Source organism: Schistocerca americana, chromosome 2 (assembly GCF_021461395.2).
Source record: "Schistocerca americana isolate TAMUIC-IGC-003095 chromosome 2, iqSchAmer2.1, whole genome shotgun sequence".
Classification (NCBI taxonomy): Eukaryota; Metazoa; Arthropoda; class Insecta; order Orthoptera; family Acrididae; genus Schistocerca; species Schistocerca americana.
In genome coordinates this window covers 32,246,596-32,271,945 of record NC_060120.1, presented here as the reverse complement: position 1 = coordinate 32,271,945, position 25,350 = coordinate 32,246,596, and the positions used below count along the sequence as shown (strand labels likewise).

The window sequence follows — 25,350 nt, the reverse complement described above, 5'->3', positions numbered from 1 at the left end:
CTTGCAAGTAAATTTCTTTTAAGTAAATTAAAATATTATGGCGTCACTGGTAGTGCTGCAAAGTGGTTTCAATCATATCTTACTAATAGAAAACAAAGGGGGTCATTACGTAACACTTCAGCAGTACGTAATCAGACATCATCTGACTGGCAAGAAATTACATGTGGTGTTCCCCAAGGTTCCATACTAGGTTCACTACTGTTTCTTGTATATACAGGGTGTTACAAAAAGGTATGGCCAAAGTTTCAGGAAAAATTCCTCACACACAAATAAAGAAAAGATGTTATGTGAACATGTGTCCAGAAACGCTTAACTTCCATGTTAGAGATCATTTTAGTTTCGTCAGTATCTACTGTACTTCCTCGATTCACCGCCAGTTGGCCCAATTGAAGGAAGGTAATGTTGACTTCGGTGCTTGTGTTGACATGTGACTCATTGCTCTACAGTACTAGCATCAAGCACATCAGTACATAGCATCGACAGGTTAGTGTTCATCACGAACGTGGATTTTAAGTCAGTGCAATGTTTACAAATGCGGAGTTGGCAGATGCCCATTTGGTGTATGGATTAGCAAGGGGAAATAGCCGTGGCGCGGTACGTTTGTATCGAGACAGATTTCCAGAGCGAAGGTGTCCCGACAGGAAGACGTTCGAAGCAATTCTTGAAAGTCTCTTCGGGTCTGCTGCCGGATCCTAAAATCAACTTGGCTCGATATTTCGGCGATACAACTGTTCGCCATCTTCAGGAAATGCTGCTTCTGCTGATGAGTCCCGCTGAGAACTGACGCCAGATTGCAATTCGACGTCCTATATAGGCCACTGTTCAGTACACGGCGCATGCGCCGCCCATCACGGTTTCTGCCTTCCAAAACAGGGAGGTGGCGCCGCCCTTAGTGAAACACTGCTGGCAACGATATATCGCAATCAAGGCCGCACCGAAGAACGTTCACTTTTGATGCGAGATAATACAGGATTCCACATTTTGCTAAGAGGAAACCCATTGTCTCTGTTGATTAAATTATCAGCCAACCTAATTTCAGTCGCCTCTTTATAGACACTATTCCAAAAACCGGAAATGTTGGCAATCACAACACTTTCCTCAAATTTCATTTTGTGTCCCTCATTTAGGCAGTGTTCCGCTACGGCCGATTTTTCCGGCTGGTGTAGCCTCGTGTGACGGATATGTTCCACACACCTGTCATTCACTGTGCGAATAGAACGGCCAACGTAAGCTTTCCCACATTGACACGGGATTTTGTACACCCCGGGTTTCCTAAGTCCCAAATCATCCTTCACAGAGCCAAGCAGAGCCCTAACCTTAGAAGGTGGACGGAACACACTCTTAATGTTAAAATTCCTTAAAATTCGTCCAATCTTAAACGATAAGCCTCCAGCATAAGGAAGAAAGGCCACAGATCTATGTTCCTCTTCGAACACCTCCGGAGACGGTCCAAATTCCATAGCCCGACGAATCTGTTTCTCGGTGTATCCATTTTCCTTAAAAACAGTCGTCAAATGCTCAAGTTCTTGGGTTAAGCTGTCTGCGTCGGAAATGGCATCTGCTCTCCGTACCAAAGTCCTAAGGACGCCATTACGTTGGTGTGGTGGATGACAACTCTTAGGGTGCAGATACCAATCTGTGTGTGTCGGCTTTCGGTGAACACTGTGTCCCAAAGTTCCATCTGGTTTTTTATAAACCATTATGTCTAAAAATGGAAGCATCCCATCATTTTCAACCTCCATAGTAAATTTGATACGGGAATGAAGACAGTTGAAGTGGTCCAAAAATCTGTTAAGAGCATCACGTGCATGCGGCCATACGAAGAAGGTATCGTCCACGTATCTCCAGAAGCACGTTGGTTGCAAAGCTGAAGACACTTTCACTGTTGAAAAAGAGTTCGTTGTCAGATGATTTACGTAAGAAACTTCATCCTGGTGCTGCCGTTCCGCCTAGGTTGTATGGTCTGCCTAAGTTACATAAGGAGGGGGTTCCTCTACGCCCTATTGTTAGTAATTTGGGTGCTCCGACTTATAACCTGGCAAAGTAATTATCATCTGCTCTCAGTCCATTTGTTGGCAAATGTGAACACCATATATCCAGTTCAGTAGATTTTATTCGACGATTGGGATCTTTGAAGTTGAGTCCTTCAGATCTGTTAGTGAGTTTCGATGTGGTATCCCTATTTACACGAGTTCCTCTGGAAGAGTCCCTTAGTTTGATCAGTGAAAAACTGGATGAAGAGCTGGTGAAGCTTTGTCATCATGTGCTGGCCTCCACGTATTTTTTTATTTAACGGTAACATTTTTGAACAGAATGACGGAGTGGCTATGGGTAGTCCTTTGTCACCCATAGTCGCCAACTTATTTATGGAGGACTTCGAGGCCATGGCACTGAGGACTTCAGCTTTGCAACCAACGTGCTTCTGGAGATACGTGGGCGATACCTTCTTCATATGACCGCATGGACGTGATGCTCTTAACAGATTTTTGAACCACTTCAACTGTCTTCATTCCCGTATCAAATTTACTATGGAGGTTGAAAATGATGGGATGCTTCCATTTATAGACATAATGGTTTATAAAAAACCAGATGGAACTTTGGGACACAGTGTTCACCGAAAGCCGACACACACAGATTGGTATCTGCACCCTAAGAGTTGTCATCCACCACACCAACGTAATGGCGTCCTTAGGACTTTGGTACGGAGAGCAGATGCCATTTCCGACGCAGACAGCTTAACCCAAGAACTTGAGCATTTGACGACTGTTTTTAAGGAAAATGGATACACCGAGAAACAGATTCGTCGGGCTATGGAATTTGGACCGTCTCCGGAGGTGTTCGAAGAGGAACATAGATCTGTGGCCTTTCTTCCTTATGCTGGAGGCTTATCGTTTAAGATTGGACGAATTTTAAGGAATTTTAACATTAAGAGTGTGTTCCGTCCACCTTCTAAGGTTAGGGCTCTGCTTGGCTCTGTGAAGGATGATTTGGGACTTAGGAAACCCGGGGTGTACAAAATCCCGTGTCAATGTGGGAAAGCTTACGTTGGCCGTTCTATTCGCACAGTGAATGACAGGTGTGTGGAACATATCCGTCACACGAGGCTACACCAGCCGGAAAAATCGGCCGTAGCGGAACACTGCCTAAATGAGGGACACAAAATGAAATTTGAGGAAAGTGTTGTGATTGCCAACATTTCCGGTTTTTGGAATAGTGTCTATAAAGAGGTGATTGAAATTAGGTTGGCTGATAATTAATCAACAGAGACAATGGGTTTCCTCTTAGCAAAACGTGGAATCCTGTATTATCTCGCATCAAAAGTGAACGTTCTTCGGTGCGGCCTTGATTGCGATATATCGTTGCCAGCAGTGTTTCACTAAGGGCGGCGCCACCTCCCTGTTTTGGAAGGCAGAAACCGTGATGGGCGGCGCATGCGCCGTGTACTGAACGGTGGCCTATATAGGACGTCGAATTGCAATCTTGCGTCAGTTCTCAGCGGGACTCATCAGCAGAAGCAGCATTTCCTGAAGATGGCGAACAGTTGTATCGCCGAAATACCGAGTCAAGTTGATTGTAGGATCCGGCAGCAGACCCGAAGAGACTTTCAAGACTTATTACGTCGGGAAAGCCTACGTATTCACGTTCGAAGCAATTGATCGGTGTCTTAGGGAGCACGGAATATTCCAGTCTACGACTCGCGACTGGGGAAGACCTAGAACGACGAGGACACCTGCAATGGACGAGGCAATTCTTCCTGCAGTTGACGATAACCCTAATGTCAGCGTCAGAGAAGTTGCTGCTGTACAAGGTAACGTTGACCACGTCACTGTATGGAGAGTGCTACGGAAGAACCAATTGTTTCCGTACCATGTACAGCGTGTGCAGGCACTATCAGCAGCTGATTGGCCTCCACGGGTACACTCCTGCGAATCGTTCATCCAACAATGTGTCAATCCTCATTTCAGTGCAAATGTTCTCTTTACGGATGAGGCTTCATTCCAACGTGATCAAATTGTAAATTTTCACAATCAGCATGTGTGGGCTGACGAGAATCTGCACGCAATTGTGCAATCACGTCATCAACACAGATTTGTGTGAACGTTTGGGCAGGCATTGTTGGTGATGTCTTGATTGGGCCCCATGTTCTTCCACCTACGCTCAATGGAGCACGTTATCATGATTTCATACGGGATACTCTACCTGTGCTGCTAGAACATGTGCCTTTACAATTACGACACAACATGTGGTTCATGCACGATGGAGCACCTGCACATTTCAGTCGAAGTGTTCGTAAGCTTTTCAACAACAGATTCGGTGACCGATGGATTGGTAGAGGCGGACCAACTCCATGGCCTCCACGCCTTCCTGACCTCAACCCTCTTGACTGTCATTTATGGGGGCATTTGAAAGCTCTTGTCTACGCAACCCCGGTCCCGGTACCAAATGTAGAGACTCTTCGTGCTCGTATTGTGGACGGCTATGATACAATACGCCATTCTCCAGGGCTGCATCAGCACATCAGGGATTCCATGCGACGGAGGGTGGATGCATGTATCCTCGCTAACGGAGGACAATGTGAACATTTCCTGTAACAAAGTGTTTGAAGTCGCGCTGGCGCGTTCTGTTGCTGTGTGTTTCCATTCCATGATTAATGTGATTTGAAGAGAAGTGATAAAATGAGCTCTAACATGGAAAGTAAGCGTTTCCGGACACATGTCCACATAACATATTTTCTTTATTTGTGTGTGAGGAATGTTTCCTGAAAGTTTGTCCGTACCTTTTTGTAACACCCTGTATTAATGACTTCTCATCTGTTACATTACCAGATGCCAAGTTTCCCTTATTTGCAGATGACACAAACATTGCAATAAATAGTAAATAAGATATAAATATAGAAAGGGCAGCTAATCAAATTTTTACTGACATTAATAAAGGGTTCATAGCCAATTCACTGTCATTAAACTTTGAAAAGACCCACTATATGCAGTTCAGAACTTCCAAGAGATTTCCTTCTGGTGTGTGTATAATACATGATAACATGGAAACAGGAGAAGTTGAGAGTGTAAAATTCTTGGGATTACAACTTGATGATAAATTCAGTTGGGAGCAACATACTAACGAACTGCTAAAGCGCTTAAACAAGTCTGTGTTTGCAATGCGTATGAAGTCAGACATAGGAGATATAAATATAAAAAACTGACTTACTTCGCTTATTTTCACTCCATTATGTCATATGGTATCATATTTTGGGGTAACTCCACAAACAAAGAAAAAAGTTTTAGAGTACAGAAGCGTATAAGCGTATAATAAGAGTAATGAGTAGTGTAAATCCAAGAACATCATGTCGAGACCTATTCAAAGAATTGGGCATATTAACTACAGCTTCTTAGCATATTTATTCCTTAATGAAGTTTGTTGTAAATAATACATCTCTTTTTCCAACTAACTGCTTAGTACACAGTATGAATACTAGGAATAAGAACAATATACGTAAAGATTTAAAATCACGTACTTTTGTCCAGAAAGGAGTCCTGTATTCAGCAACGCATATTTTCAATAAGTTACCAGCAACCATTGAGAGTTTAGTTTCAGACAAAGCACAGTTTAAACATAATTTAAAAGAATTTTGGTGGCCAACTCCTTCTATTCCATCCCTGAGTCTCTCAACAAGTGCAGTAGACGATTTTAATAAAAATTTATTAAACTTTAATTTTTGACAATACTTGGTTGTAACAGCCAAGTAACTAGCTAATGTGTGAATGATGGATGTATGGAAAGCAGATCTAAGTCTTAAGTCTGTAAATAGTGGAAGTTTAATTTTAAATCTTGTACATAATTTGACTGTTCTTAACTGAGGATCATTGAAATGTATAATTTACTTTAATTCTTGACAGTACTTGGTTGTAATAGCCAAGTAACTAGCTAATGTGTGAATGATGGATTTAATGAAAGCAGATGTAAGTATTAAATCTGTAAATATTAGAAGTTTAAATTTCATTCACGTACATAATTTTACTGTTTATTGACTGGGGATCATTAAAATTAATGAAACTCAAATTTATCTAATTACATTTTTTTACTGTGTTTATCTGACATGTTCCACACCCAGGAGGATTCCCTCTTTTATGGGTCTATGGATTGAATAATTAATCTAATCTAATCTAGGGGCTCTTGCACTTCTTAGAAAAGTATCGAACGCTGTTTCATATTCTTTGTCTGAATGTTAACCTATATCCAGTCACTGTTCCTGCTGAGTTTGATCAACTACCCTGCTGGCCATTAAAACTGCAACACCACGATGCATGCGTTAACAAACGTCAATCTGGCAATTGCACTATATGCTTGGTTATGCTAGTGATTAACATTTCAGAGGGACAACAGAAAATAGGTAGACTAACGCCTTCTACGTTCTGTATGTAAAGAAAGACTGCGCGGCCGGTTTCTGCTTCAGATATCACATATGAATGCTGATTGTGACAAAGCTGCGCGGAGTGGCTTAAGTAGTGTGTAAGTCTAGGGACTGATGACCTCAGCAGTTTGGGCCCTTAAGAATTCACACACATCTGAACATTTGTGACAAGCTCTTGTTATTCCTCATATGACAAGGAGAACTGTTTACCGGCATATGTCCGAATTTGACAGAAGAAGTATTGTGGACTATCGAGATGAAGAATTACCATTGCACGATGTGCACTACCTGTTCAAAAGTATCCAAACATCATAGTGTAACGGAGAACTGACCACTAGACGTCAGAGTCCGACTTGCCTGTATACACTCTGATGAAAGAAGTCATCGGATAGCGACATACATATATACAGATGGTGTGACACTGGTGTCAGCTGTACTCAGGGGATTCACGTGAAAAGGTTTCCGACGTGATTATGGCCGCAAGACGGGAATTAACAGACTTTGAACGCGGAATGTTAGGTGGAGCTAGACGCATGGGACATTCCATTTCGGAAATCCTTAGGGAATTCAATATTTCGAGATCCACAGTCTCAAGGACGTGCCAAGAATAGCAAACTTCAGGCATTACCTCTCACCACGAACAATGCAGTGGCCGACAGCCTCCACTTAACGATCGAGAGCAGCAGCCTTTGCGTATTGTTGTCAGTGCTAACAGACAAGCAACACCGTGAAATAACCGCAGAAATCAGTTTAGGAAGTACGACGAACGTATCCGTTATGACAGTGCAGCGAAATTTGGCGTTATTGAACTACGGCAGCAGACGATCGACGGCAACAGCACGATATCGCCTGCAGCGTTTCTCCTTGCCTCGTCACCATATGAGTCGGACCCTGCACAACTGAAAAACTGTGGCCTCGTCAGATGAATTCCAGTTTCAATTGGTAAGGGCTGATAGTAGGGATCGAGAGTCGTGAAGACCCTACGAAGCCATCGACCCGAGTAATCAACAAGGCACTGGACAAACTGGTGATGACTCCATAATGGTGTGGGCTGTGTTTACATGGAATGGAGTTGGTCCCCTGGTCCAACTGAACCGATCACTGATTGGAAATGGTTATGTTAGGCTACTTGGAGACCATTTGTAGCTATTCATAGACTTCATGCTCCCAAACAACTATGGAACTTTTGCGGATAACAATGCGCAGTGTCACTGGGTCAAAATTATTGCGATTGGTTTGAAGTACATTCTGGAGAATCAGAGCAAATAATTTGCCGTCCACCCAGATCGCCCGACGTGAATCTCTTCGAACATTTATGGGGCATAAGCGAGAGGTTAGGTCGTGCACAAAATGCTGCACAGGTAACACTTCCGCAGTTATGGACGGCTGTAGAGGCAGAATGGCTCAATATTCTGCAGGGAACCTGCAACAATTTCTTGAGTCCATCCTACATCGACTTGCTACACTACAACGGGCAAAAGGGAGTCCGACACTGTATTAGGAGATATCCCACGACTTTTGTTATCTCTGTGTAAAAAACGCCGGGGAGTGTTGAGCTGTCAGCAGAGAAGCAGTAATAGCAGAACGGTCCAGTCAGCACAACCTAGTGAGTTGGAACGTAGACTGGTCATTAGGTGTTACTCGAGCAATAAATGCCTTAGGTGCATGTCAGCCCTTGTAAAGCTGCCAAAGTCGGATGTTTCTAATGTGAGTCTGTAAGCGACACCTGAGGTAGTATAAAGAGAGATTCCAACGCATAATGGGTGACTGGAACGAGAGATTTGCATCAATGAATCACGCTATTCCCTGTGGCAATCTGATGGAAGCGTTTGGGTTTGATGAATGTTAGCAGAACGTCACCTGCGATCTCGTGAAACGCGAGCAGTGAAGTACAGAGGACGTGGCGTTGCGGTATGCGGATGTTTTTCGTGGTTAAGGCGGTTAGGGTGTTATCCGCTTCTTCCACTTAAGAAAACACCAACTACGGAAAGATATTAACACATTTTAGAGTATTGTGTACTGCTTACTGTAGAGGAACAGTTCGCAGAGTATAGCTGTTGTATCAGCATATGCGACGCAATGGTTTGTGGACAACAACATTTCTGAAATAGACTTGACTGTCCAGTCCCAATTTGAACCCAATGGAACGAATTTGAGATGAGTTACAATTTCGCTCCAGACCCTAGCATTCGACATCACTACGTTCTCTGGTTTCGGCTCTCGAGGAAGAATGGGCTGCCATTGCTCCACATACATTCACATACCTCACTGAAAATGTTTCCAGCAGAGTTCAATCTGTTGTAAAGGCGAAGGGTGGACACACTCTATATTAAGGTCCACTGGCCTTGCTGCAGTGGTAACACTGGTTCTCGTCAGACCATCGGAGTTAAGCACTGTCGGGCTGGGCTAGCACTTGGATTGGTGACCATTCGGTCTGCTGAGCGCTGTTGGCGAGTGGGGAGTGCACTCAGCCCTTGTGAGGCTCCGGTCTCGTAAACTGACATATGCCTGGGAGAGAGGTGTGCTGACCACATGCCCCTCTACATCCGCATACAGTGACGCCTGTGGGCTTAGGATGATACGGCGGCCGGTCGGTGCCGTGGAGGCCTTCATGGCCTGTTCGGACGGAGTTTAGTTTCTAAGTTTTTAATAGGTATTTGGATACTTCTTATCAGATAACGCAGTTGCGTTTTTATGGATCCCACGACTGTAGTGCGAATATGAAATCAATTTCTTCAGGAGGACCGTAGTTCATGCCATGCAGAATCTAAAACGGCCCTCACGCCCCTTTCAGCCCTCCAGAGCCGTACAATGAATTGGGATATTTGCTTGTTAGCAACAAGATAAATATCCACGTGGACAGTACGACACTGTTTGGAGCAACATGGACTCTCAGCACGACGAAAATGTTGGGTCTTTCCTTACGGCGCTAGTAGAGAGTGACCTACCGATAATACTGTGTCCAGCGACAAATCTATCTATCTATCGCTTGAGCCTTGTCCCACAGTTACGCAGGGTCAGCCATCGTTAATCGGATTTGGCATGTTAATGTTTAAGGGGTGGCCGGATGCCCTTCCTGCCGCCACCCCGTACCCCACAGGTAGGAATTAGTGTACCCCAACTGTCTGCGTCGATTGTAATCCATGGAATAGTGCGAATCTGTCCAGATGTCTGCGAGCCGTGTAACTGAGGCGGAACATGGGGACCAGCCCGGTATTCACCTAGCGGGATGTGGAAAACCGCCTAAAAGCCACATCCAGGCTGGCCGGCACACCGGCCGTCGTCGTTAATCCGCCGGGCGGATTCGATCCGGGGCCGGAGCGCCTACCCGAGTCCAGGAAGCAGCGCGTTAGCGCTCTTGGCTACCCTGGCGGGTCTGTGTGCAGCGACAAAACGGAAGGAAAATTAGTGTTTGACATCCCATCGACAACTAGGTCATTGGAGACAGCCCAGCGACAAGACCGCAAACGGATGTGGCACCATGTAGTCATTTCAAATGACCCGGGCTCTGCTTACAGCATCCTGATGGGCGTACGAGTGTGTGTAGGCTCCAAGGAGAAGCAACGTTGCCATTCTGCATTCGAGGTAGTCCAACAAGCACAGCACCTAGCGTATGGTGTAGGGTGCGAGTCGGTATACAATCTGATCACCTCTGGTTCGCTTAGCCGGTAATTTAGAGAATACATTTTACCTTTATCGCGTGGAAGGTAGGTGCTATGCTCTGTCTCCGTGACATTGTATTTCAACAATATAATGAAAGATTGGATGTTGCCTATTGCCTACCTCGATACACAGGGTGTTCGACTGTTGCTTTGGCCATAGCGTTTTCCAGTTCTCTCACCCAGTAAAAACATCTGGTCATGACTTAGCACCAGTCACCAGCCACTACGACTGATAATCATAGAGATGAAGCGGCATGCAATGACGTACCCGCATCTGTAATCCAAACTCAATTCGATTCGACGCCCAGCTGTGTCAGGACCATTGTCGTTGCCAGAGGTGGCAGCCCTGCGTACTAAATTTCACACCTTGTATACCTATGAATCACCTACAAATTCATACATGCCTTCTTCCTACCACATTGTGTACATACATTAATTAAAATGTCATATTTTGTTATCCTTCCTGGTATCGCAGGAGCACCGTACATAACTTCTTGTTTTTTGTTTCTTCTCTCATCAAAACGATAAACTTGGCATTGTCATTGTACCCATCGATTTACTGATGTTCCTAGATGTCGCAGATCCCTCAATCTAATTTGGATATTTGTTATCAGTTTTATTTCACAGGCAGATGCATAACATTATACGACCACCAGCTTAATGACGTGGCAACCAAAGGAGTCTGATTTTTACCGGATATCGGCGGTGGTGGTCAGTGATGAGCGGAGAGGTGAGTCTGTCATGTTTCGGGCCGGTATCATATATGGATACCGGATGTCTCTCACCGCTATGGGGGATAATTGAAGGCCACGCTGTATCGAGACTGGATTATCCATCCTATTGCCGGGCCTTCCAGTCAACATTCCGGTGAAAGTTTCGTCTTTCAAGACGATAATGAAGGAGAACTCTGTAAACACCTCCTACCAGGAGGGTGGACTCTATGAAACAGAAACGCCTTCGGTATCTACTGCCGTAAGCCCGATTGAGGGTGATTGGGACCAATTGAACCTTGACCTGTGTTATCGCTGCAACGCTCATTGCACAGCCTCATGAGAGATGCCGTCGCATCACATTTGAGTAAAAACTTCTCGGTCCATAGCTCGTGGTCCTCTTGCTAGCGTCGCTGCCTTTCAGTCGCAAGCTCGAGGGTTAGATTTCCAGCTGGGTCGGAGATTTCTCAGCTCGGAGTCTGAATATTTGTGTTATCCCAATCATTTAACCTCATCTTCATCGGCACGCATGTGTCCAAAGTAGCGTCAAATGCAAAGATTTCAATCAGGTGGTTAAACAACCACAGAAGGGGTCTCCTGGCCATCAATGCCATATGACCATTCCATTTCAGAAACGTCTCGACCAACTTATGAACAGAACGCCTAGAAGGTCCAAGCGGCTATAGCGCAAGGGGTGGAGCATCACGGTATTGTTACCGAGCAGCAGATTTTGTTTCCACAGATGTGGAAAGGTGCGACCACAGAGTTCCCGAAAGCCACGTCACGACAGTCCAAACCATTATACAATACGCACATTCTCCCTAAGAGAACACAAACTTATTTAGGGAACACTACAAAATTAGATTCGCTGGATCATTTTACATGTTTCTATTAGTCGGTAGGCCCAATTCTGTACGCTTTTGACCGCTGAAGCTTCTATGCTTTAAATTTATTCACAAGAGATTTCCCCATTCCAGCTCTACCATCAACATGGTACAATTTTTTAAAGAAATGAGTATTCCAGGCCCACATTAAGCCGAGTAATAGCTAACTTGACAGATGTCATCATAATGGAAGTAAATACCGTCTCTGATATCATCCTACTACTGTAACTATGTTTAATTCGTTTTTAGTTTTTTCCAAATCAAGCAGTGGAGGTTTTTGAATGAACTCTGGATGCTATCATGGCTGTTTGCACCTACCAAGCTGGCTACGACAAATGACACGTTGTACGACTGAAATATGCTCATTAAGAGAGTGTAGGTCACTGATGTCGTCAGTGCTTTACAACTCAGTCAAAAATCAAGCTCTCGAAATGAAGTGTACAGTTTGTTGATAACCCATAATTGTCTTCCATATAATGATATAAAAAAGTAGTTACTGTTTTCTGAAATTTCATTTGCATTATTTCTTATGTGTCAATATATATATCAACATACCAAACTAAATGTATTTTGTGAGCGTGATAAAATACAACATGTAGTATATTTTCAAATTAAGATGCATGCTAATTTTTTATCAACAGTTTGATATTGACTTTTTTCATATTTTACAAATGACGTCTTTTTAATAAGAAAATAGGCAATTGCCCTATGAAAGAAATTAATATGGAAAAGGATTGAAAACTACACTTACGCTGGTCGGTGTAACGGAACGTCGTTAGTTTGCCAACCACGTCGCATCCGCCTGTGACTCGCCTTATAAAAGGAGCGACGTGGCCCACTGTTTACGGCATAGTACTCATATTCCGAAAGATCTATGGTGATTTAGTTTTTAATGGGTTTGTTAGCTATTTTGAGGCAAATGCTGTGGTGCTTCCTAAAACATGCCCAAGACTGAATTATTATTTGATGATTGTTCAGTGCAAGATATTGTCCTGGTTATGCTGCGTAGCATAGATTATCATATTACGCGATGCAGCAAGAGCAAGTCTCAGCGAGACAAACAATATTTTAATGTTCCTACAGTGTGATTAGACGAACGTGAACATAGTCAGACATGATATTGACCACGAACTGAATCTCAAATAGAGAAACAGTGCAGAAAATGCAAGTTTCTTCTTTATATGACCTCTAACCCGCAATTCCAACGCAAGAGATCATGCGATAAACATACAGAAATTCGATGGCTGTATATAAAATAGTGATGAAATACAGAATGAGATTTTTACTCTGCAGCGGAGTGTGCGCTGGTAGGAGACTTCCTGGCAGATTAAATCTGTGTGCCGGACCGAGACTCGAACTCGGGACCTTTTCCTTTCGCGGGCAAGTTCTCTACCAACTGAGCTATCCACGCACGACTCACGCCGTGTCCTCGCAGCTTTAATTCTGCCAGTACCTCGTCTCCTGCCTTCCAAACTTCACAGAAGCTCTCCTGCATACCTTGCAGAACTAGCACTCCTGGTAGAGTACTTGCCCGCGAAAGGCAAGGTCCCGAGTTCGAGTCTCAGTCAGGCACACAGTTTCAATCTGCCAGGAAGTTTCAGTGATGAAATAGTTTAAAGCGGTTGGACCTAACAGAGAGAAAGACACCAGGCTTGAAGCACTCGGTGAAGACAGTTTCTGGAACGCGATAAAACATTACTTACTTTTCGGTGTGTATGCTCTGTTACATAATAATACTTGTTCGTTTACGAAATGTTCACGAATGATAATAGATAAAATATTCAATCTTACTGAAGAAATTAATAATTATTCCAAAAAATTGTTTGAAGTTAATTCTATTTTATATTTCTATTTCCGTAAGTAACATCCGACATCTGTTTCTGAAAAGTTTATTTACCGCATCGTAAACTTTGATCTGTGTGTATTTATATCTTTACTCGTTTACATATTTTGCAACTGAGGCGGAAGTGACAAACTACGTCGTAATTTACATAAATGTTTGTAAAAGACATCTCAAAGTTACGGTCTCACTAGCTGGTGTGCCAGATCAGTGGCGATTTTGCAATGAACCAATGACACAACCGACCTACCGATGTTCAAGAGACGGGAAACGCTCTTAAGGAGTAACGGAAGTCCGCCATTCGTGGGCAAAGAGTTGTTTGACATTAGGGCGTTTCTTTTATCGTTTAGATAACTCGTCTATGATATACACGAACATCTCAAAAGCACGTGCACAATTTTACATATTGGACACTGTACGTTTACCCTGAATACACCGCGAAATTAGCCCCCATTAGCTCGTATTTACCGAAAACCTTTTTCGTTGAGATTACACCAGCGGGACTGAAAAGAACTCAGGACACTATTATTTACAAAAAGAATAAAGAGATAAGTCATATAATTATTGACTAATATCGCCAGTGTCTGTTTGTTGCACTATCCTGGAGCATATCCTAAGTTCAAATAATATGCAGTAGATCCAGATAAATAGATTCCTTCTTGTAAGAGTTCTGGAAGGTTTTAGAAAGTGTATCATATTGTCGAATAATAACCAATATATGATCACGCAGAGTATCTTCGCAAATATGTTATTGGGTCGATTAAATACTGACTAATTGAACCAAGCGCTTTGTAGTGGACCGTGCATGTTGAGAAAAAACACAAATAACATGGAATGTGCCTCAAGAAAGTATAAGTGGACCATTAACAATCTCAGTATACTTAAGCTATACATTGCGTTGTTCGCACACAATGCCATTGCCTACAACGAGATACACTCATCAGACAGAATATTATGACTACCTACCTATTATCGGTATTATCGCGTCCAGGCAATAACAGCGTCAATCAGCGAGGAATGACTGCTAGTCAGACACATGCACGGTGCGTGTAGCATCAGAGAGCGTGCTGTCTGTATGTAAAATGGGAAAGACGTGCAATCTATTTGAGTTTGGCCGAGGGCAGATTGTGGTGGACCGGAGGCTCTCCACAATCATTTCGGAAACTCCACTACCTGTCGGGTGTTCGAGGTGTGCTGTTGTGAATATCTTCAATACGTGACGAAACCAAGGTGAAAGCACGTCAAGACGTCGTGGGATCGGGCGGCCACTCCTCGTAACAGATGTCGGACGTCGTAGGCTGGGCAGACTGGTAAAACAGGAGAGGCGGCGGACTGTGGCGGAACTAAAATGAGACTTTAATGCTGGGCAGAGAACAAGTGCGTCTCAGCACTCAGTCCCCCGAACACTCGTAACGATGGGCCTCCTCAGAGGACGACGCATGCACGTGCCAATGTTAACACCAAGTCATCGGCAATTACGACTGGAAATGGGCGCGTGACCACCGGCGTTGGCGCAATGACAGAGCGTTGCATGGACTGATGAACCTAGATACCTTCTTCATCAACCGATGGGAGGGCGCGAATCCGTCGTCCTCCAGGGGAACAGTTCCTTGACACCTGTACTGCGGGACGGAGGCAAGTTAGCGGCGGCTCCATTATGCTCTGGGGAGCATTCGCGTGGACATCCATGGATCCAGTGGAGCTCGTGCAAGGCATCATGACAGTCAAGGAGTATGGTACACTTGGTGGAAACCACGTACACCCTTTCATGACAATAGTGTTTCTCGACGGCAGTGGCATTTTTCAACACGATAATGCGCCGTGTCATAAGCCCAGGGGAGTGATGGAGAGCTTCTAGGAACACAGTGGCGAGTTCCAATGTATGCGTTGGCCCCCAGCCCGCCGGATCTGAACCCAATCGAACACATCAGGAATGTGACTGAACGTGGCATTAGAGCTCATCAATCCGCTCCCAAGAATTTACGGAAATTAGATGAACTGTGTGTGCAGATGTAGTGCCAGCTCTCTCCAGCGTCCTTACAAGCCCTCATTGCTTCCCTGTCACTACGCGTAGCCGCTGTTATCGGTGCCAAAGGTGGACATGCCGGCCATTAGGTAGGTGGTCAAAATGTTCTTTTTGATCAGTGTGCTGTCATTTGACGTATGTAGAAATACATAAAAAATTAACACTTGGTTTAGCTAATGCCAGCTCTCTTTAAATGTGAGTAAATGATAAATAATTTTACCCATAGCAAGAAAGTAAGTTCCCTACACTCTCGGATTGGAAAATGAGTGTTTAACATTTGAGACACGTCATATTGCTTAAATCTGAAGGGCTAATACTAGGTTTTAACAGCAAATGTAAGATCTGTAGCAGGGAAAGCGAATCGAAGACTTTAGTTTGTTGGAAGGCTTCGGGGAAAGGAGAGGGCGTATGTAAACCAAATCGCAAACAAGATCGCGCGTAATGGATGAGTACTGTCCAAGTGTTTGGAGTCATTTGCAAAAAGACATCGAACGGATTCAAAGATGGGCTGCTGGAGTCGTACTGGTTCGGTATAGGCGATAGATATTATGACGAATGGCAGCTACCTCTAAATGTAGAATGGCAGCTATCTCTAAATGTAGGAAAATGTAAGTTAATGTGGATGAGTAGGTAAAACAATTCATTAATGTTCAGATACAGCATAAGCAGTGTTCTGCTTGACGCTGTCACGTCGTTTGAGCATTGGGCGTAGCGTTGCAAAGCGATGTGAAATGGAACGACCATATGAGGATTGTGGCACGGAAGGCGAATGGTTGACTTCAGTTTACTGGGAGAATTTTAGAAAAGTGTGGTTCATCTTCAAAGCAGACTGCATAAAGGGCTCTAGTGCAACCTGTTCTTGAGTACTGATGGAGTGTTTGGGATCCGTACTAGGTCGGATCGAAGGAAGACACTGAAGCAATTCAGAGGCGGACTGCTAGATTTGTTACCGGTAGGACCGAGAAATACGCAAGTGTTACAGAGATTCTTCGGGATCTCTCTGGGATCCCTTTACGGTGAGTGATATTGTTTTCGAGGAAAACTATTAAAAAAAATTAGGGAACCGGCATTTGAAGCTGACTGCAGAGCGATTCCACTGCTGCCGACATACATTGCGTACAAAGAATACCAAGATACCATACGAGAAAGTAGGACTCATATAGACAGTTGTTTTCTCCTCGCTTTATTTGCGAGTGGAACAGGAAAGCAAATGACTGGTAGTGGCGCAGGGTGCCTCCCGCCACGTGCCGTAGGGTGGCTTGCGGAGTAGGTATGTAGGTGAAGATGTAGATGTAGAGCATTGTAGCAAACAATCTCGGGGAACTAAAATGGGAAAAGTCGGAAGGAAGATAATTTTGTTCTCGCTCGACCTGTTGGGTAAACTTAGAGACAGACTGTGAAGGGTTTAATTCCTACTATCATGTATCTCATTAAGAAACGGGAGAACAAGATAAAAGAGAGTAGTGCGAGTACAGAATCATGCGCTCAGTCATTGCTCCCTCGCCGAATACGTGCGTGACAAGAAAGAAAATCACTAATATCGATACAAAGTAGCCTTAAGCCGTTCGGCACACGGACCGTGCTGTCGAACGTTAACGTTGAGCGTGCCAAGTTCAACGTGCTGCTGAACGCTCAGGAACGGTGTGACTTGTGCAAACGGTACGTGGGTCCCAAAGTGGTATATGCGATCGCAACGCACTCCAGCGGCAGTCGTGGGATGTTTGTAGTTCGTAAATCACTCTGTTTACTCAGCAGGCGCGCGTAAAATTCCCACGTTAGCTCTATTAAAACGCACATTTCCTCCATTGTTCATATCCTAGTCACGTTGTTCTATATGTAATATACTCAAATAAAAACTTCAATATCCATGTACATGTTTTTAAGACAAAAAGGAAAGTACCATGCCCAACCAATAAGGACACAGACTTATAAAAGTTCCATTACAAACAGTGCGACACAAATTTACGATAGTTCTCCACATAAGATAAACACAATTTTATCTTTCCCACATTTTAGTAAAACCCTAAGGTCATTCTTACTTTATCACTGTTCCTACCCAGTAGCACAATCTTTATAACATGTAAATTAAGAAACTCAAAGTAAAAAGGAACAAAATATCTTTATACAAGTAGCACAAGCTGTCTTGTACATTAAGCCAATCAAACACACTCACTCCTCAAAAAAAGGTGAACTTCTATTTACACAACATCAAATATTGTAGTATATACTTACATTAAACTTACATTAAGCATCAGAATCTATTATATACGCGAATGTTAGGGAAAAAAATTACACTTGGCGAGACGCGAACCATCATCAGAACACATATCTGATCATGAAGCATCAACGCTAGTCACTACGCTTTTTTGAGCAGGAGCCATGCTAATATTCTCTGCATCGTTCGAATTTTAGTATATGCACTGCCGACGCAAGTACGTCTCTAAAGTGACAACGATTCATTTGTGGCCAATTCTAAGATGGTTGCTACTTGCTAAATCCTGTAATCGTAGCTATGTTACTAACTGAAATTTAATTGTAACAAATTGCACCAAGAACAATGTGTTTTTAGTGGATCCTCAGTGTGTCGCTACCTTCAAATGACTTACTCTCATAATACGCAAGTTACAATAATTCTTCTACCACGAATATAATGCCTCTCTATTTTATTGCAACGAATCACGCAGTTAACAAAGGGTTTTCGAGTGATTCTCAATTTTCTGGTGCTCAGAAACCACATATATACGTAAAGGCTTGAACTGACTGCCAATATGGCGTCTCACAGCTCAATGCTAAAGGGAGCTGGGATGCGAGGCCTACGAGAAAGACAGGCTGCGGCGCGTACATCTCGAAAGTAGTCCTGCGCTCGCTCGCTCAAATCAGCAGACAAACTACGTTTCTACACCTGTTAACTCGTAACTAGGGTTGTCCGTACAAACTGAAACTGAATCTTCTACTGGAATCTGCTATTATGGAATCTCTCTGTTGTTGTTCTTGTTGTGGTCTTCAGTCCTGAGACTGGTTTGATGCAGCTCTCCATGCTACTCTATTCTGTGCAAGCTTTTTCATCTCCCAGTACGTACCGCAACCTACATCCTTCTGAATCTGCTTCGTGTATTCATCTCTTGGTCTCCCTCTACGATTTTTACCCTCCACTCTGCCCTCCAATACTAAATTGGTGATCCCTTGATGCCTTAGAACATGTCCTACCAACCGATCCCTTCTTCTGGTCAAGTTGTGCCACAAACTTCTCCCCAATCCTATTCAATACTTCCTCATTAGATATGTGATCTACCCATCTAATCTTCAGCATTCTTCTGTAGCACCACATTTCGAAAGCTATTTATCGTTCATGTTTCACTTCCATACATGGCTACACTCCATACAAATACTATCAGAAATGACTTCCTGACACTTAAATCTATACTCGATGTTAACAAATTTCTCTTCTTCAGAAACGCTTTCCTTGCCATTGCCAGTCTACATTTGATATCCTCTCTACTTCGACCATCATCAGTTATTTTGCTCCCCAAATAGCAAAACTCCTTTACTACTTTAAGTGTCTCCATTTCTAATCTAATTCCCTGATCATCACCCGACTTAATTAGACTACATTCCATTATCCTTGTTTTGCTTTTGTTGATGTTCATCTTATATCCTCCTTTCAAGACACTGTCCATTCCATTCAACTGCTCTTCCAAGTCCTTTGCTGTCTCTGACAGAATTACAATGTCATCGGCGAACCTCAAAGTTTTTATTTCTTCTCCATGGATTTTAATACCTACTCCGAATTTTTCTTTTGTTTCCTTTACTGCTTGCTCAATATACAGATTGAACAACATCGGGGAGAGGCTACAACCCTGTCTTACTCCCTTCCTAACCACTGCTTCCCTTTCATGTCCCTCGACTCTTATAACTGCCATCTGGTTTCTGTACAAATTGTAAATAGCCTTTCGCTCCCTGTATTTTACCCCTGCCACCTTTAGAATTTGAAAGAGAGTATTCCAGTCAACATTGTCAAAAGCTTTCTCTAAGTCTACAAATACTAGAAACGTAGGTTTGCCTTTCCTTAATCTTTCTTCTAAGATAAGTCGTAAGGTCAGTATTGCCTCACGTGTTACAGTGTTTCTACGGAATCCAAACTGATCTTCCCCGAGGTCGGCTTCTACTAGTTTTTCCATTCGTCTGTAAGGAATTCGTGTTAGTATTTTGCAGATGTGACTTATTAAACTGATAGTTCGGTAATTTTCACATCTGTCAACACCGGCTTTCTTTGGGATTGGAATAATTATATTCTTCTTGAAGTCTGAGGGTATTTCGCCTGTTTCACACATCTTGCTCACCAGATGGTAGAGTTTTGTCAGGACTGGCTCTCCCAAGGCCGTCAGTAGTTCCAATGGAATGTTTTCTACTCCGGGGGCCTTGTTTCGACTCAGGTCTTTCAGTGCTCTGTCAAACTCTTCACGCAGTATCATATCTCCCATTTCATCTTCATCTACATCCTCTTCCATTTCCATAATATTGTCCTCAAGTACTTCGCCCCTGTATAGACCCTCTATATACTCCTTCCACCTTTCTGCTTTCCCTTCTTTGCTTAGAACTGGGTTTCCATCTGAGCTCTTGATATTCTTACTGTTATTAGTCCTATAATGATGGGAAGTCCATGGGTCTACTTATAATTTGTTACGGTTGTACCGGCGTACAATAAAATCAAATCATGCTAAAATGATTATCAGTTTGTGATATTCGCTATTTTTAACTTCATTAAAACAGCAAATAGTCAATACTTTCAGCCAGAAGGCAAATACTTGTTTATAAAATGTGATTAATGTATAATAAGACGTCGCATAGCGACGGTGGAATTTCCTAAATAATGTAATTCTTCGACTTTGGGCGGCAACATAAACAGAAGAATACGGATAGATATGCGATCCTTCACTATTTTGTTCGCTGGAGAACGAAAGAAGCCTTGAGCGCTAAAGACTTGTACTGTTTTTCTTAAGGAAGACTGACGCAGATTTGTGGCAGTCTGATCTAACTTTTACTAAATGTATAAAAACGTGTTCCGTCCAAGTTTGAGTGAAGTGTAAGAAGAAAAACTGTTATAACTTATCGTGACGACGCACGAGCGACTCAAGCGGACAATGGCTATCTATATAAAAGAGCGCTCAATGGACATGAAACGGACATAAAAATCTACTGTCATTGTAGTACTAAGCTTAAGGTACGATATATGTTTTAGTTATAATAAATATTTGTTCTGGGAATACTGAATCATTTAACAGTGCTCATTCCTATTATCTCCTCAGTATTATTTTCATTTTAATTATGCATTTTGCTAAGATTACAGACACCAAGATCAGCAGTATAATGTGCGTGTTACATTGATAAAAAGAAAACTGTTTTATCGTCTTCTTGCATCAGTTTTAATACTGAATTTCCCTTTTGTGTGATGTTACAGTTGTTTTTGCGCCCTTAAGAACTTTCTGGTCCCTTAGGAAATTCTTTTCTCGTAAAAATAGCTTCACGACCGGGTATGATCGTATCTACGATCATGAAGTAATTAGAAAGACGAAAACGCAATTTCTTAATCAATAGCACGTTAGTTGTGACTGCTTCAAGCCACGAGAAGCTGCATTCACATTTCATAATGCAATATTTTATGACAATGGTCAATCCATGATTCTTACGCCAATTGTGATTGATGAAACAGTAAGCGAAATCTCAAACTCCAACTTTTCAATTGAATAACAACATCACTTTTATTTTGTTACATCACAAGTTGCATAAGGCACCACTCCAGCATTTAATGAGTACTGTTAAGCAGAAGAGACTAAATGCTATAAACAAGCCGTTATACCATTTATATCGATTATTGATCTTAAATTAAATTTTGCTGTAGTACTGTCAATCAGTAAGATTTCATAATAGCAGATTCCAGTGGAAGATGCAATTCTCGTTAGTACTTACACGCCCAGCTGCGAGTTAACAGGTTCAGAAACGCATTTTGTCTGCTGAGGTGAGCGAGCGAGCGAGTTCAGGACTACCTTCGTGACGTACGCGCCGCGGCCTGTCTTTCTCGTAGGCCTCGATGGCGTGCATGTGACGTAGGTGCCGTTGTGCCGTCTGATTGGTCAACGCTTAGACGCACGCTCATAATATCTGACATGCTAGATACAGCTCTGCACGTTCGGAAAGACTCCCGAACGTGCTATTACACGCTATGACGTCAGATTCTCTGCAAGCTCAACGCTCAACGTTCGGATGCACGGTCCGTGTGCCGACGGCTGTAGTCACGCACTTTACTGTGGCTTCCAGACGAAGTATGTAGATGCGGAACTTAGAGTACACAGTACCATGATGCTGAGATCAATGCATAAAACACACGCACACACACGCACACTGTGGGCGAGAGCAGAGCAGGTGTGCGTCGGTGGGACTGACCTTCCTGCGGATGATCTGGGCGCGCACGTGCGCCTCGACAATGTGCGACTTGCGCATGTCGCCGACGCGGAACATGAGGCAGTGGAAGCCGTCCCGCTGGCAGATGACGGCGTGCCGGCTGAACAGCAGCGTCTGCGTCCGCTTCTTGGGCCGCGACAGCTTGGCGAACACGATGCCCACCTGCGAGCAAGGCACGACAAGCTGAATCACCTGAGGAGCTAGGCACTTGTATGTCTGGTACTGACAAAAGACACTTGTTAGTTCACGAATACCTCCTAACAGTCCACCGAACGGCCTCTGCAAGGGGAGCATACACCCAAAGGATCGGCTATTTTCCTCGTCGTCCGTGCTATTGTACAGTGAGTTGAGAAAGTTACTAAGCAGTGGATTATATTACAGCTCGATTTTCTGAAAACGCTTGAGAAGTTCACTGTACAAGATCAGAATTCGTTACATTTAAGTATGATCTACAGACGTGTGGAAGATGAGCGAAATGTCTGCTGGGCAAATGCATCCCTTGTGAGTGATGTCAGTGGATATATTCGTACTCGTACGGGGTGGACAACATTAAATGTAGGCGCTGCAGTCATGGACTGTGTGGGTGGTCCCGGCGGAGGTTCGAGTCCTCCCTTGGGCATGGGTGAGTGTGTTTGTCCTTAGGATAATTTAGATTAAGTAGTGTGTAAGCTTAGGAACTGATGGCCTTAGCAGTTATGTCCCATACGATTTCACACACATTTGAACATTTTTTGAACATTAAATGTATCGTTATACATGACGGTAGTATTTTTAACATGTCCCCAATAAAGTATATCAACGCCTGTTTGCAGCTAGGTTGTCCATTTAATTATCATTTCATTAAATGTATCGGGAAAATATTTGTTAGTTCGTGCCAACGTAGTCCGAGCAACAAAGAGATCATTAGAAAAATATCCGAAACGAGTCCAGACCCACCACTCACTTGCTCAAGTCACATATAGATTGCAGAAAAGTCCAACAAAATCGGAACGCTGGTTAGATGTGCGAATGGCCGTGCAAAATTACAAAACAGTACGGCGCACTATCAAACAGTATCTGTTTTATATTTTCAACTAGCTGTAAACAGCCACGCTTTGCTTTTGGCCAGTCTGCTTAAATGGAAAACAAAGCAAAGAGAAAGCACGCGTTTCAAATTTTTATGGGAATTAGGTATACGCCCTAATATCCTTCTCTCTCCTGTCTCTGTCCATCTCGTCCTCCCCATTTCTTCGTCCGTTTCCTCCTCCTTTCCTCTCTCTCTGTCCGTCACCTCCTGCCCCTCTATCTGTCCCTCTTCCCCTCCCACCTTTCTCTCAACCTCCTCCTGCTCCCTCTCCCTCCCACTCTCTCAGTCCATCGCCCCTCTTCCCTTTCTCCGTCCATCTTCTCCTTCCTCCTCTCTCTCTCCATTTCCCCCTGCCCTTCTCTCTGTTTATCTCCTGCTTCCCCTTTTTTATGTCCATTTCGCCCCGCCACTCAGTCCATTTCCCGTTACTCCTCTCTCTCCCACCTTCAGCGTTCTTTATGGTTATCTCAAATTCAGATTCTGTAGTAGTGTCCTAAATATAAACAAATAAGTCATAAATACAACTTTCCTGTTTGTTAGCAACGGTTCGTTACTATATATTTTATAACGTTTCCCTAGTATTAAATTTATATAAATTTGTGTATTACACATATTTAAAAAATACGTGAATAAAAGCACGGGAGCGTACCAGTGGAACGTTATATCAAAATTTCAAAGCAATCTAGTTGAACGTTATGTCAAAATTTCAAAGCAATCGGTCAACAACTTTCGAAGATACATAATTTTGAACAAACGAACAGATACGTTTCTGTGTGTACAGTATAGATGCTAATACGTTGTCAACCATGTCTATGTTTCCTTTGTTTACGGTGAGGATTTATTTTAATACCGTGTTACTAATTTCACAACAGTTTCAAACGATTTTATAAATTTTGCGAAGTAAACACGCTGGCAATGTCAAGGATGTTGCATAGTATATAATCAAAGATACTTGTATGATCTAGATGGTACACAGGATCTGTGGCGTAGGAAGAGAACAAGAGAGTGTCGGAAGTTAGCAGTGCAGCTGCGAGAAAGAGTGCGCGAATTAGAGTGTATTGTACAACAGAGCGCAATGTTACTTAATCAAGGGGTTTCAGCAGAGTTACTGAAGGAAGAGTATTGTGGGGCTGAAACACGTTTATAAATTAACTGCAACTGGAAGGTGCGCCACAGTCAATGAAATTGTTGAAGCCGAACTAATACGTCGCACAAGCAGCGTCACCTCAGGTAAGACTGTAACATTTCAGACAACCAGTAATGGAAGAGACTTCTCAGTATCGTAGAGATTTGTTTGGACAACACATTGGGACAGAAAAATTAATCCCAATCCTATTTATTTACCCAGGCCATCATTAACATAAGAAGAGGCCGTACTCCATATCCTATCTTTCTAACAACCGAATAACGTATTGTGATAAAGAGAAATACTTAAATATGAAAATGTCAAACGTGCCAGAAAGTAAAGCCAAATATTTTCTCTTACATTGAAAGAGCCATTCTTACTTATTAAATAAAGTCATAAATAACATTATTATGTAAACCTTGTACTGAAACTACATTTGAAAATTCATTGAGTACTGAAATTATCGATTCTGGCAAACGATAGCTCATTTTACTCTCTTATTCAGATGTATATTGTGCAATTTTATGTGTGTAGTAATTTCATGTATTGATCGCTTGGCTATCGTATTTCAGCATTGTCTTAATATGTTGCTGATAATTGCCATTTCATTTATATTTAATTACTTTGTTTTTGGTATTGAATTTTGATCATCTGGAAGAAGTAGTTGGTTACACTCAGTGACAATCAATTTTATCCTGAGGTTACTCTACATAAATATTATCTTATGCGTAAGACAAATTTCAGTCAGTTTTGATTCCAAGTAATTCTAAAGTGTGCAATATAATGGTATTCAACAAATTAAATTTTATGATAACCTGCAAATTCAAGTGAACTCCCATAACTATTGTCGCTTACGCACGTTATCATTAACTATAACGTAAGTTCATATTCAATCTAACTCAACCAGAATAAAAACTATATTCCACTTTAGGACTGGCGAATGTATTTCAGTCAAAAATTTAATTTTTACTAAACTGAAGTTCCGTGGTTAGTAACAACTTTGAACGATTAATCAAAATTAGTTTTTATAACTACACATGTTTGCTCCCGATTGTTACTAGAGCAATACTGCCACATGTCATTCTAACGATTAGTTTTACGCTTTCCTACATCATTTTGGTTCATTTTATTCTGAATTGATACCTTTTCTGATAATTAAGCACACTTA

At 42.7% G+C, this 25,350-nt stretch overlaps 1 protein-coding gene and 1 non-coding gene across 8 annotated transcripts in view; both read right to left on the bottom strand.

Annotated features, from left to right (window-relative positions):
* LOC124589717 (inward rectifier potassium channel 4-like) overlaps window positions 1–25,350 on the bottom strand; it is a 705,609-nt gene that overhangs the window by 411,160 nt on the left and 269,099 nt on the right. For all 7 annotated transcript variants that reach the window (XM_047131589.1, XM_047131587.1, XM_047131584.1 and 4 more), the window contains exon 3: window positions 21,973–22,152. In XM_047131589.1, the coding sequence (XP_046987545.1) occupies window positions 21,973–22,152 (180 nt within the window). The remainder of the gene's footprint in view (window positions 1–21,972; window positions 22,153–25,350) is intronic.
* LOC124596757 lies at window positions 17,864–17,967 on the bottom strand. The gene has a single exon (XR_006978391.1). It is a non-coding gene; the product is annotated as a U6 spliceosomal RNA (small nuclear RNA).